Source organism: Tenrec ecaudatus, chromosome 1, assembly GCF_050624435.1.
Source record: "Tenrec ecaudatus isolate mTenEca1 chromosome 1, mTenEca1.hap1, whole genome shotgun sequence".
Lineage (NCBI taxonomy): Eukaryota > Metazoa > Chordata > Mammalia > Afrosoricida > Tenrecidae > Tenrec > Tenrec ecaudatus.
In genome coordinates, this window is record NC_134530.1 from 12,115,450 (window position 1) to 12,129,635 (window position 14,186).

The 14,186-nt window shown below is 55.3% G+C and overlaps 1 protein-coding gene across 2 annotated transcripts in view; it reads right to left on the reverse strand.

Annotated features, from left to right (window-relative positions):
• The window catches only part of OLFM2 (olfactomedin 2), an 88,784-nt gene that overhangs the window by 50,338 nt on the left and 24,260 nt on the right, over positions 1-14,186 (reverse strand). The window contains exon 1 of one of the 2 annotated variants that reach the window (XM_075546547.1): positions 8,939-9,223. The exons of the other annotated variant lie outside the window; for it this stretch is intronic. Within the exon in view, the coding sequence (XP_075402662.1) occupies positions 8,939-9,073 (135 nt within the window). The 5' untranslated portion in view covers positions 9,074-9,223. Of the gene's footprint in view, positions 1-8,938; positions 9,224-14,186 lie in introns of those variants that run through there. 2 annotated transcript variants of the gene reach the window in all.

The window sequence follows — 14,186 nt, forward strand, 5'->3', positions numbered from 1 at the left end:
AATGGAAGGGGAGCCTTGTACCGCTGAAGCACCGCGCTGTGGTTGTGGCCCCCAGCAAGCCGATGGGACAGAGGAGGGCTGCCCCACAGGGTTTCCTAGGCTCACCATCTCTATGGGACCCGATGACCAGCTCTTTTCTCCCAACGAGCAGGGAGGGGGTGCAAACCGCCAGCCTTTTAGCTAGGTGGTTGTTAGGTGCCATGGAGTCGGTCCCGGCCCATAGCGACCCTCTGTGTACCACAGCGGAGCACTGCCTGGCCCTGCCCTCTCCTCACAAGTATTCTTGTGTTTGGGCCCCTGGTTGCAGCCACTGTGTCCAGCCACCTCCTTCAGGGACTTCCTGTTCTCGTTGCTGCTGCTGACGCGCTATTTTCCCAAGCGAGATGTCCTTCCCCAGGGACTGGTCTCCCCTGATAACGGGCCCACAGGAAGAGGCAAAGCCTCCCCATCCTCGCTTCGAAGGAGCATCCTGGCAGTTCTTCTTCCAAGATGGGTCTGTCTGTTCGCTTACAGTGAACCTCTACAGGCACGGAGCCTGCTCGTCGCTCCACCTTAGGGATCAAGAAGGAGAGGTGCAACACGATGGGCCCGAGGGAGACTCGGATTGGGTCGGAGTGAGGCGAGCACCGGTTAAAAGGGTCATGTTTCAAACTCTCGGTCCAGAAGGGCTTTCTGACAATCGGGTTCTTTTGAGAAACGCACGGACGGCTGGTACTCGTTCCTTGTTCCAAGCCTTTTCAAAGCGTCCGCTCTCCAGCCCCGGATGAAGGACAATCATCTCAGACCAATTTCCTCTGTGGCCTGGATCCTCCTGGCCGCCTCGGCCCCTCCCCTCTCCTCCCAACCTAGCCCTGCCTGAGGTCTCTCCAGCAGGGGCAGCGGACCAGTAGGCAAGGGCTTACTTGTGCTTGCCTGCTCCTCCTTAGGGAACGTCTCACCTGGATCCGGCCGCATCAGGGTGGTGGGAAGCATGTGCCCCTTCCCGGCAGACAACTAAGTAGACGCAAGGCTTACCTTGCTCAGTGGGCACTCCGTCCCTGCCAGGGACTGTCCGTCTGAAAAGAGGCTCTGATCCTGCAGGAAGGTGCTGTGGGCTCGGGAGAGAGACAGGTGCAGAGCAGGGGGAAGGGGGCGTTTGCAGGGAGGGGGGTGTGCAGTTGTTCACTGCAGGCTAGTTGTGGGCAACTGAGCGCCGGGAAGAGTGTCTGCAGGCAGATTCTCCATTCTCGTGATTGAGGAAGCCCGGGAGTCCTGGGTTCTGAGTGGAAGGAGGCCTTCAGGTCTGTGAGTTGGCAAAGCGTCTCAGCCACGCTCTCCTAAATAACAAGAATCCCCACAGTGTCCCCCATAATAGTGCTACCTCTGCTAGTCTCATGGCTGGTTACTATCTGGCCGGCAGCTTTATCGATAGGAGCAGACATGCTGCTCCTGTTCTCCCCAGAGAATAGGCACTCCCCTCTACCTTCCCCCAGCACTGGTGTTAGCTTACTGCCCCAATGAACTCAGGGACTTCAAGGTAAAGGTATTGCCCACCTGTTACATGGGTAGTTGGGGGTTTGCGTGCTCTGAGACTATATGTTGGTGGAAGAATACATGCTCTCTCTCTCTCTCCTGCTCAGACCTGGCTACAGGGAGGAGGTGAGCACCCCAAAACTTTTGTCTGTCTTTGTATTTCTTCCCTTCCATGACACAACCGTTCCTTAGGATCCATCTGGATGGGGGCTGGCTCCCCCAGCTAGTAAGTAAGCATATGCAAGCCTCTGCTTGCCTTGCTCATGGAGGAACCTGCCCCTGCCTTCCTGCCCTCCAGAATGTTTCTCGTCTCTGAACCTTTATCCACTGTTCTTTCTGCCTGGATGTCTTTGCTCCCCCCTTCCCTGGGCCACTTCCTTCTCAACTCTGATACTCAGTTTGGGCCTCACTGTCACCAGGAGACCTCCGCCACTCCCAGCTGGGGAGCCCCTCCTCTATGCCCCCTCCGACCCCATAGAAATATCTCCATCATCCCACCCACCGTGTGGTGTCACGCGTGCTGCTGCAGAGACTGTGACCAAAGCGAAGTCAGGACCGTATATGTCTTTACATCCTGTAGTCTGGCTCTTTACCAGGAGAATGCCTGGTAAGCACTCAGCCACCCACGAAACTGGACAACTCCCTCCCAACGAGTCGATCCCGACACACAGAGACCCCAGGGGACTCATAGAGACCCTATAGGACAGGGTAGAATTGCCCTTGTGGGTTCCTGAGATTGCAGCTCTTTATGGAAATAGGAAGCCTCCCCTTTCGCCCTCAGAGCGGCTGGTGGTGTTGAAGCACTGACCTTGCGGTTAGCAGCCTCCTCTTCCAGGGCTCTTCTACCAAAGAAAAAGCTGGTCATTGGAGTCCACTCAATGGCAACTTTTTTTTCTTTCTTTCTTTCTTTTTTTTTTTTTTAGTATCTTGCTCAGTATAAGGCTGGTGCACAATAAATGTTTCCTTACCTCTCAAGTTGGAAGTCCAGGACTGAAAGCAGGTACGGATCTAGAACACACTTACTTCTCTCTCTCCCCTTGTCCCCTCCCCCCGCCCCCCATGGTCCAGCGCCATCACGGCTCACGTGGGCCAGGGCAGTTGCCTTTCCTCTCTTCACCCACAATCTTCCCCTCCTCTCACGCAGTCGGAAGGAGACTGTGAATGCCTGGGTCGAGTCTTGACGTTGTCCGTTCAGGCCCCTGCATCCCTTCACATTTATTCGCCGCCAAGGTATGCATTTAGCAAGGATGTATTAAAGAAGCACCGACCATGGGCTGGGCACTTGGGTTACCACAGTCAATAGAAACAGACTTTCAAGTGACCTTGACCTCCCAGAGCTGACACAGTGGCGGAGAGCATCAGACAACAGAGACAGTAACTTGTCTGTATTGCGTACAAACCCCAGACCAAACGCACTGACGGTTGTTTCCCTCTCTCTTCCCTCAGCCCTTCCCCCCTGAACAATTCTGTGCTCCTTGATGGACACATCAAGGCGGCTGTTTGGGCATCTTCAAGGATTCAAATCGTGTTGCTTTCAGAATGTTTTTTTGGGGGGTTGATTCCAACTCACAGCAGCTCTGTACAGGGTTTCCGAGAGACGGGAAACCTTTATTGGAGCAGACAGCCTCATCTTGCTCCCCGGGAGCATCTGGTGGGTTCGAACCACTGACCTCATGGCTAGCTATCCAATGCACCATGGCAGTGCCCCCTCAGACTCCTATAGAATCTATTAAAAAGTGAAAAGTGGGGTGGAGAAAAATCAACGGTGAAAAGGGGGTGCAGAAGGAGCTGCCACTTAAATCCATAGTCCCTACAGGTCTCCAGGCACGACGTGGCTCCTGTCCCTCTCCTTGTCTCTTCCTATGTTGCCCCTCCTTCTGCTTCAGCCACCCTGGCCTCCTCACTGGCCTCCAATGTACCAAGCAGATGCTCACCTCTGGGCTGTTCCCTCTATTGGGGCTGCTGTTGTTCCCCGGCTATCCAGAAGACACCCAGGCCCACCCCACCCCTGCTTCAATTCTTTGAGGTGTCTGTGCCAATGTCACCGCCTGCTGCCACTCAATCTTAAGTGGTCCTCCGCTGTTCTCCGTCTCCCTGATGGCTTTCAGTTTCTTTACAGCACTTCTTGCCACTGGACACATGATACTCTTATCTAGATCATACTATTGATGCCCCCCCCATGCCTTAGCACGCCAGCTCCATGAGGACAGGCTTGCTGACTGTTCTGTTCGCGGCGCCATCCCTCGTCCCCAGAACCGTCCGTGGTAGAATTGATGGTGAGTCAAAAAAAAAAAAGCACTGCTACACCGGTTCCAGTTCACAGATGCACCGGGTTTGTTCCAGACCAAACAGGTTCAAACCGGTCACTGTCATTCTCTCGGTAATGCACTTGGCTTAGTCTCGTAAAGGTATATATGTGTGTATGTGTATATATATATATCCCAAACAATGGCTTCTGAGGGGTTCTGCTGGGCCAGTCACATTCAAAGCCGTGAGGTGGGCACAGAAGGTTCTGGAGACTCCATAGTGAGAGATTTTCGGGTCAATCACAGGGAAGAAGTTTTAAGAAAATTGAAACCTGTATCAGGGAGGAAAAGACTGGAAAATCTGTGTCAGGGGATTTCTCCCTCCCCCACTCCCCCCAATCACAGCAATGCTACCGTTCCTGCTTGGAAGGTAGTGGGGGCTGTTCCATAAGAGTTTCCTTGGGAAACTTTACCCCATCCACCCGACTGCCCGGCTCTTGCCCCTTCAGACTTGATATCCCCCCAGAGTTCAAAGAACATTTAAAGGCAACATGGTGTGAGTCACTGAAGATCCCCAAGCGGCCTTTTGGGGATGTGATTTAAAGCGAAGCGTGCAGGATCCTTCGGGGGAAGGGCTAGAGGGACAGACGGACGGAGACGCAGCCTTCAGAAGCCCGTGGACCTGGATGGAGGATGTGTTGAGAAGCAATCACTTCGCCTTCTTGTTTGTTGGTTTCATACGGGTGTCTGCGGTCTTTTAGCAGGTTGTGTGGTTTCCTTACTTACCTTCCTCTTCCCCACTGTCGTCGAGTTGATGCCGGCGCCTCGTGTCACCGCATAGGACGGAACAGAGCTGCCCTGGCAGGTTCCCGAGACCCCTACATCTTTAGGCGAGCACACAGTCTCATTCCTCTGCCTTCTAATCTAATGGGTTTGAATGGCTGACCTCATGGTGAGCAGCCTTTGCTTAACCCATGGCACCACCAGGGGTCCTGACCCTTTTCTGGTGGTGGCGGCGGCAGTTAGGTGTCACTGAGTGGGTTCCAACTCATAACAGCTTGATACACGACAGAACAGAGCCCCGCCTGCCCCCATGCCGGCCTCGCAGTGGCTGTTATATTTGAGCCCCGTGCTGCACCGTCGCCCTGGGTCCTGCCATCTTGTCCAGCGTCTTTGCTCTTTGTCACTGCCTTCTCTAGTCCGCCAAGCCCCCCTGATGTTCTTCTCCAGGCACGGGTCTCAGGAAGTAAACGAGTAAGTGAACGAATGGAGGCGACCTTCCTGGGAATTCTTGGTGCTTCGGAAAGCAGCGAGATAGCTGAGTGAACTGTGCACAAACACTTGGCCATTGCTTTCCATCCTTTGGGGCTCCGCTAGTGTAGCGGTTATGCCCCAGGGTACTGAGCACCACGAGGGTGGCGGTTCAAACACATAGTCACTCCCCAGGAGAAAGACGGAGGTTTTCTACTGCCGTTAAGATTTACAGCTTCGGAAACGCAGGGGGTGCAGTTCCACTATGCCCGCCAGCGCTGCTGGGAGCCCAAGGGGTTCCATGACGAAACGTTTGGTGTTTTGTTTGGTGTCTCTATCCAGCCACACTGCTCCCCATCTTTGAAGTTAAGTATGGCCCGGCAACGTGAGGCGGACCATGTGGCACCTGCCGTGTGACTGATGATGTCTCCCTTCTGTCCTGAAGGAGCCTGGATCCTGTGGGGGCTCCCGAGCAGCTTCCATGGACAGAGCTCTCCTCTCCCACCTGCCCGCCCACCCACCAATGACAGAGACACCACAGGGCAAGTCAGAACTAAACCTGGACTGTCTTAGACCACTGGGAGCTGAGGCGCATCCTCACCACAGGCTAACTCAGCTGCTCGTGACAGATGCGGAGAATCTCCCCCAGAAGCACATCCAGAACAGGAGCCTGAGCTTTAGTTCTCGATGAGAACATGACAGCGGCTCAGACCCTTGTCATGAGAGGCAGGATCCTCTCTAAAACAGAACACCCAAGCCCCTTCTCTCCCTCCTCATCCTCAAGGAGCGGGTGGGGGCAGCAAGGAGGTAAGCGACAGCGTGCAGGTAAATCACATCAGGCTCCGTAATGAGGGCAGCCACTGGCAAGGGGGCTGACAGCTCTTAGTCTGGACCTGGATTGATGATCCCCAGGTGAGGGGCCATTCTGTGAAGGCTCCCTCCCACAGAGATGGTTTATGGGGGGAACTGGCTGAAGGTATTCGTGGTGGCAGCTTCCCCCTCCCCACCTCCTTCCCAGAGATGATCTGTAACCACAAGAATGCTAAATTGTTTCTCTGGATTGGGAAGAGAAAGCCAGAGAGTCTGGGCCCACCCCCACCCCACCATTAGGGCCTGTGTAGCCGACCTGCTGAGGCCTGGACGTTGGGAATCCACAGCACTGGATTTGCTGAACTCCTCAACCTCCTTATGTCGGCACTCACCATTTTCCTACAGTTCCTCCTCACTGAGCACCTACTACGCACCTGCCTGCTCCATGTGCTCTCCTCAATCCTTGATTTAGACACTTGAGAAATGTTTATTCCGAGACTACTATGTGCTTGGCCACCATGGTAAGTTTGGGGGTGGGTCCCTTCGTATGGAAGACCTACTCTGCGCCCAGCCATTTACTTTCATCGGAAGGTAGAATCCACAAATCCCTATGAAGGTGTAGTTGTTGATTCAGTTGCTTGACAAATATTTATGGTGCGCCTACTATGCATCAAGCCTTAGGGTTCAATGCTGTTGTAGGACACGGAGATAGACTCATGGATTATGCGTCTAATGGGGACTCTCGAGTCTCCTTCAGACGCATGAGGGGACAGGAGCCCTGGTGGCACAGTGGTTAAAGCACTCGGCTGCTCACCAGAAGGCTGGTGGTTCCAGCCCACCAGCTGCTCCACGGGAGAAAGATGAGACAGGGTCCTCCTGACCAGATGAACGGTCTTTGGAAACCAAATGGGGGCAGTTCTACTTTGTCCCATAGGGGCCACTAGGAGCCAGAATTGACCCCCTAACCATGAATGGATAGCAGGGGAAACTGAGTCGAGAGAGATTAAGTCATCTCCCCAAGGGCACACAACCAGTCCATGAGAGGCCTGAATTCATACCCAGCTACGTGTGACTCAGGTCTAGTTGAGCATCTACTATGTCAAGCACCATGCTGGGGGTTTCCAGGGAAAGACATGCTTGGTGGAAGGGAGACACTTGATCATCTGTGGGATTCATACAGGAGATGAAAGGCTGGCTGGCTGGCTAGAAGCATGGGTGTGTGGAAGGCCAGGTGGGGAGATGGTTGGATGGGTGAACGCATGATGGAAGACAAAAGAAGAATGAGTGATGGGAGAGCTGGCTGGCAGATTTCCGTTGCCCACAGCAGTCTGTGAGGTAGGGATGGTCACTCTCCTCTTATAGGTCACGCTCTTTGGCTATGCCTGGTGAGATTGAGGGATTGGATGGGATCATTGTCCAGGGGAACCCTTAGCTTTTCAGTAGGGGATTTCAAGGAAGCAAGGGATCAAGGTGCTGTTAGTGAGGTATACTACAGTGGCAACCAGGTCTCAGTGTGTACACACACACACACACACACACACACACACACATACACACACACGGCAAACACACACACACTCATGGCCTTGCCAAGGCACACACGTGCACACTTTAACGCACACTGGAAGTGCTCATCCACACACCTGTATTTGCTTGCCCAGAAACACAAGCACCCATGAAAAACCACACCCGTGAAAGCACTCTCAGCCCCAGATATGAGACATCACACACTCTAACGGTCGCACACACTTGCACACGGCGGGTGCACACCGTTGCGGAGGCTCACACTTCTTGGATGGAGGGAGGAGGGGGGCCTGGCCTCTGATTTTCAGGAGACTCCATCTTCCCCGCACCACCCAGCCTCAGAAGGCAAAGGGCCAGAGCTACCCCTCCTTAGTGTCACCCTCATGTGCACACACTCATGTGATGCCCACCAACCTGCAGATGCACACTCACTCAGGGACACACCCTCGCACCCAGGGGCTCCCCACCATGGCAAAACACGATTACTTTCTCCTTCCACCCCCCCTCACACACATGCAGAAACACACGCACAGATGTGACACCCCAGGACCTGGCCAAACGGTGTGAGGGACGCACAGGTAGACACCGTCACATACATGGAGTTCAAGTGTGAAACACTGGCTGGAAGGCACTCACTTGTGCCGCACATGGACTGGACTCAGCTCTAGACACACACACACACACACACACACACACACGCCTGCAACCCTTGGGAGCAAAGCCTGGCTGTCCCTTCCAGCAATGGAAGGGACAGAAGCAGTGTCAAAAGTGTCCATCAGGTGTGAAAGGGGGGCAAGCAAAGTTGGGAAAAATGCCACCACCCCAGAAGAGAGAAAGCTGATTCCATCCCAGATGGAGGTAGTAGGAAGAGGTTCCCAAAACATTGGTGACAGGGAAGTGTCACCAGAGGGGCAGGGGTTGGTGGAGGCCTGGAGAAGTTTGCTAGCCCCCTCCACCTCTCCCCTCACCAAACCCACCCTCCTTAATTAAGCCCAGAGGAAGGTGATGGAGGGGACTGGGCGGTGGGTGGTTCATCTCTGATCCCCGGAGACAGCGGCAGCTGCTGGCCCTGTCTGAAACCCTAGGGCCTCCCAGCAGGGGTGGGGTGGCGGTTGGCCCCAGGGGTGGCGCAGGGGGCGAGGAAAGGTAAGCGAAAGATCAGCTCAACAGAGCTGAGCCAGAGACGCACATAGAGACCTGGAGAAGCAAGCGCGGGGGGAAAAAAAGAAAAAGAAAAAAATCAGAGGGAGCGGCGCCGAACTCTCCAAGACGAGACACCTACAGGCGGGGAGCCTGAGACACTCGCTGTCAGAGCTGCCACCCGGCACCCCGACATCAGGCTCCCGCTCTGCCCAGGCTCGGCTCGGACGCGGCTCAATTCCGCAGCCCCGGCCGCCTCCGCTCCCGGCGGGCGTGAGCCTCGCCGCACCTGCCTTGCCCGGCACAGCGAGCGCACCAAAGCCACCCGGGCGAGGGCACCGCGGGGTCCCGGGGGGCGCGGGGAAGTTGGGGCCGGGCGCGGGGCGCGGGCTGCGGCGGCGCGGCCACCACGCCCCCCGGGAGCGCCCCCACCCCCCCGCGCGGCAGCCACTCACGATTTTCTCGGAGGTGCCGGCGCGGGACACGGTGCTGTTGAGCCCCACGAGCGAGGGCAGCGTCTGCGACATCCAGTTGGTGACCATGGCCATGGTGCTGAGCACGGCCCCGATCTTGAGCAGCGGCACCGACATCGCGCTGCCGCCTCATGCCCCGCGGCCGCCCGCCGCGCGTCCCTGCTCCGCTCCCTCGCCACCCAGGCGCCCGGGGCGCGAGCGCGAGCGGGGGGCCGGGCCCGGCCGGCGGGGCGCGGGGACGCGGGGGCTCGGGGACGCGGCTGCGGCTCGGCGCTGGCGGGCTCGGCTTATAAAGCGCCGCTCGGCCCCCGCCCCCTCCCGCGCCGGGCACTTCCAGCCGCCGTTGACGTCACGGCTCCGGCCTGGGCCCCGCGGGGGGCGGGGGGCACCCGGACCGCACTGCCCCCCCTCCGTCTGGGGCCGCCCCCCGGGGCGCGGGGGGACCCCTCCATCCCCACCCCCACCCCCGCGGCATTCCCGGCCCCGCCCCCCGGGTGTTCCCGGGCCACCCCGGCGCGCAGCCCCTCCGCACCCCGCCGCCCGCCCGCGCTTAAAGGCGCCCTGGCCGCACGCCGACCCCCCAGAGCGCCAGGGCTTGCGGGTCCCGGCTCCCTGCGGTGAGGGCAGCGACACCCCGCCCCCCGCGCTCTCCCGCCGGGACCCCGGGCGCAGCCAGGGAGCTCCTTCCCTGGGTTAGGGGCTTCCCCGGGGCCAGGACTCCTCAGGGCACCCCAGGGTGGCTGGGGACCCGGGACGGCCCGCGGTGTGGGGCGGCGTCCCCGGTGCGGCACTGGGGTCGCTGGGGCCGAGGCGGCGCTCGCACGGCCCCGGGCAGCGCGGGACGGCCGGCCTGCGGCGGAAAGTCCCAGATGGGTCTGCGCTCGCCGCTGGAACTCGAGGTGGGGGGGCACGTCCGCCAGGGGCCCCTTCCCCAGGGACCCGCTCGGGCGCCGCCCCCTCGGGGGAGCGAAGGGGCGCGGGGCCTTGGCGGGCGGCGGCCGGCAGGGGGCGCCAGGGCGCCGGCGGGCTCCGGGTCCGGCTCCCCTGCACTCGCGCCCCCTCCTGGCGTCCCCGCGTCACCTCGCGCGCCCGCCGGTCCCGGGCGCCGCCGTCTGGAGGCAGCGATGACTCAGGGCTTTCCCGGCGGCGGCGGCGGCGGCCCCCGCGGAGGGCTCCCTGGGGCAGCGCGGGTCGCCGGAGGGGGCTTCCGCCGGCGGCGTCTGGTCTGCGGGACCCCAGGTGCCGCCGCCCCCGCGGGGCCTCTCTTTCCGGCCAGCGCTGCCCTGCTCTGCCTCAGTCTCCCCACCTGCGAAGTGGGCTGAGGAGAAACCACGGCCTCCCGACCGCGAAAGGGCTGAGCGCCTCCGTAAGAGGCCCTGGTGGCGGCGCCGTGGTTACGCGTTGAGCTGCTAACCGCAAGGTCCGCAGTTCGAAACCATCGTGAGGAGGCTTTCTACTTCCCTGGAGAGTGAGAGTCTTGGGAGCCCCCAGGGGCACCTCCGCTCTGCCCGGTCGAGTCGCTGTCCCTATGCCCGCCTCTCTGGAGCTGAAGGCTAACTTGGATGAAAGAGTCGAGAAGCAGACTTAAGGGAGAGTTAACTCTAAACAGTGTGGTTGGGGAAGGTGATATTTCCGCAAAGATGTGAAGGAGTGATGGAGGTTATTCGGAGAGAGAATTCCAGGCAGAAGAGCACAGCCCTGCAAAGGCCCGGGGGCAGGAGCGTGAGTGACATTCCAAGGAGCCAGGAAGGAGGCCAGTGTGGTTAGAGTAGAGTGGGCCAAAAGGGAAAGAAGAAGGAGGTACAGCTTGCAAAGCACTTTGCGGGGGTGTCTGGGACATAGTAAGTGTTTTATAAATAGTTCCTGTCATTATTATTATTATTGCTATTATTATTTGCAACTGATAAATGAGCCTTCAAAATCGATGTTCCCTGGCCTAATTGCACTAAAGCTTGCATTTGGGAGTGCTGGACACTTGGCAAATTATTTTCTCCTTTGCTGCCGTTGCTACCTGAAACGTGTGGTGAAGATGCTATGTGCAGGTGAGGAAACAGGAGCTAGGAGCAGCTCAAGGAGATGGGGCCATTAAGTGGAGACCCAGGATTGGAACCCAGGTCTGTGTGATTTCAGACCATACGACCCCTGGGCTCTGTGGTCCCCAGGTGGAGAGAACTTAGAACCCAATTATATTCTTTTTCTTCTTCCTCTTGCCATTGGTACTGCACAAAACGTCTCTAGTCTTTACAGCCAAGCTTCTCCTGGGATGAGCCAACACTCCGCATGGACACTTACTGACCCTGGTGTGAAAGGCTTTCCGATTTGCTACGTGCACGGCCTCATCCCAGCCCTCATTCCAGTCTTTCTGGGAATGGGTTAATCTCCATGGATCTCCTGTATAAATTTTCATTGTTGCAAGAATACATACAGGCGCCATGGTGGCATAGTGGTTGCTAACTGCCAGGTCAGCAGTTTGAAACCACCAGGCCCTGTGGAGGAGAAAGACGGGGCTTTCTACTCCAGTAAATAGTTACAGTCTCAGAAATTCAGAGGGGGCAGGTCTACCCTGTCCTGCAGGGTCGCTATGAGTCAGCATCGACTAGATGGCAGTGAGTTTAGTTTTAGTTGGAGGAATATGTGTGTGTGTGTGTGTGTGTGTGTGTGTGTGTATGCATGATATACCATATATACTTGTGTATAAGCCGAGTTTTTCAGCACAAAAAATGTGCTGAAAAACTGGGGTTCAGCTTATACACGGGTCAGTGAAGACTGCGCTTTGTATGAAAACGATAGCAGTGATGGTGATGATGGCGATCTCAGTGAGGACAGCGTCTATGATGACCTCACACCAGCTGAAGCTCTGCATTGGGATACGGATGATGATGAGGAATCCAGTTTTGAAGGATTTTAACTCTTTACATTTTAGCTTGGTTGCTGATTAAGCTCAGGGAATAGTACTCTTAAAGTCTCTTTGTGGATACCTTATTGTTTTTGTTGAACCTATTTTCCACTTACTGTGCTGGTTTACTAATGTTAAATGACTTGTTGCCCTATTATTTATGTTTTTTATTTAAAATAAATATTTAAATGCATTACCCCACTGATGTCTCAATTTTTAGTAATTTTATTTTCATTTGTTTTGATTATTGAAACTCACCAATAGCTTCTGCATTTTCCACCCTAGGCTTATACTCGAGTAAATCAGTTTTTCTGGTTTCCCATGTAATAATTAGGTACCTCAGCTTATACTCGGGTCAGCTTATATTCGAGTATATACGGTATATGTATATATCAAGGTAACACATTCCACATGTACAACTTCCTAGTATTAATTACATTAGTTATGTTGTCCGTCCCCTGTCTGCCCCCGCCCCTCGTTCTTGTAGGTACTTTCTGCTTTGATGTGACACTTTATCATTTCCTAGTTCTGCTCCTACTTCTCTGGCTCCTTCATCACTGCCTCCCTCTGGGTGTCCGTTTCCTGCCAACTCCCTAAATGTATTGTCTGGGGCTTTGGCCTAGGTCACCGTCCCCCCTACGCCCCCTCCCCCCCACTAATTCTTCACTACTTGGACCCGTTCCCAAGGTTTTGCCACATTCCCACCTTGGGACCTTTGCACTGCCCATTCCCTCTTACTACTCGATGCCCAAATGGCTTCTTACTTGACTCATTTATTTCTCTGCTTAGCCAGTGTGCATGTCGGAATCATGTCCCGTTTTCTTCTGGAAAACCACTTTTCCCAGGAATCTTTGCACCCTGGCTTCCTCTTAGGGCCACCCCATGGGAAGCACTGAAGGGAGGTTGGAGAGTGGGGACGAAGGAAGAAGTTAAGGTATTTCTCCTTTTTCTGCTAGGAGGCGGGGAGGGTGTTCTCAGACAGTGACTGCAATTCCCCATGTCCCAGCTCCCATATGGACCCTCAGCAGACTGTCTCTGCCCTGTGTCCCTCCAGCACCTTTCTGATCTGGCTTACTGCTAGCTTTTCTTATCATCTTACGTGGCTTCTTGACTCTTCCATCTCCCTCTTAATCAATTCCCTGTATTAACTTTTCCGTGTATATGTGTGTGTGTGTGTGTGTGTGTGTGTGTGTTTCCCCCTAGACTAACCTCTGTATGATACGGTCATCTTATTTGAAAGATCTTCCTTGACCACCTCATGGAAAATAGCAGTGCCCATCATTCTCATTACCCTACATTATTTTAAAATTGTATTTCTCACCACGGGTTCAAACAGCAATCGTGAGGATGGCGCGGGGACAGGGCAGCGTTTCCTTCTGTTGGTCACAGGGCATCTATGAATTGGAGGCAACTCAATGGCAGCTAACAGCTCCGTTTCTCGCGATATGACCCCATCCTACACTTTTAGTTATGTCTGCTCTGTCTCCCCAGCAGACTGTCAGCTCCACGAGGGTACCCACAGCGGTATCCTTAGGGTCTGTTACAGCGCTTGGTGCATAGTAGGCGCTCAAGACATTTTTACTGACTGCGTGAATCTTGAAATGAGATTTCTCAATGTTGTGCTGATGTCCCCAGCTCCCCACCTTGAACTCAGACCCCGCGTTCATCTCTTTCCTGCTCTCCGCTTGTGAGTGTCATAGGAAACGTCAACTCAAGACCCTGAAAGGATTATTCCTAATGGTATGTTGAGGGTCGTGGTGGCTCAAGGTAGACTGCAGAATTCACACCTTCCAGTGGGAATGGAAGCACTTGATTATGGAGATCAAGTATTGCCGTCTTCGAAATGGGTTACAGCTCAATATAAAGAAGATCAATATCCCCCCAACTGGGCCAATGGATGACATCAAGACAGATGGAGAAAAGGTTGAAGTTGTCAAGGATTTCATCTTACTTGGATCGACAATCAGTGCTCATGGAAGCAGCGGTCAAGAGATGAAAAGATGTAGTGCATTAGGTAAATCTGCTGCACAAGACCTCTTCACGGTGTTAAAGAGTAAGATGCTTCTTTTAGGACTAAGGTGCATCTGATCCAATTCAGGATATTCTCCACTGCATCATATGCCACGTGAAAAGTGGACATCGACTAAGGAAGATTGTAGAAGAATCGATGCATTTGAATTGTGGAGCTGGAGAAGAATATTGGAAATACCATGGGCTGTCCAAAGGTCAACCCGATCTGTATTGGAAGAAGCAAGGCCAAAGTGCTCCTTAGAGGGAAGGAGGGCAAGACTTTGTCTTACATACCTTGAACGTATTGTGAGAAGATACCAGACT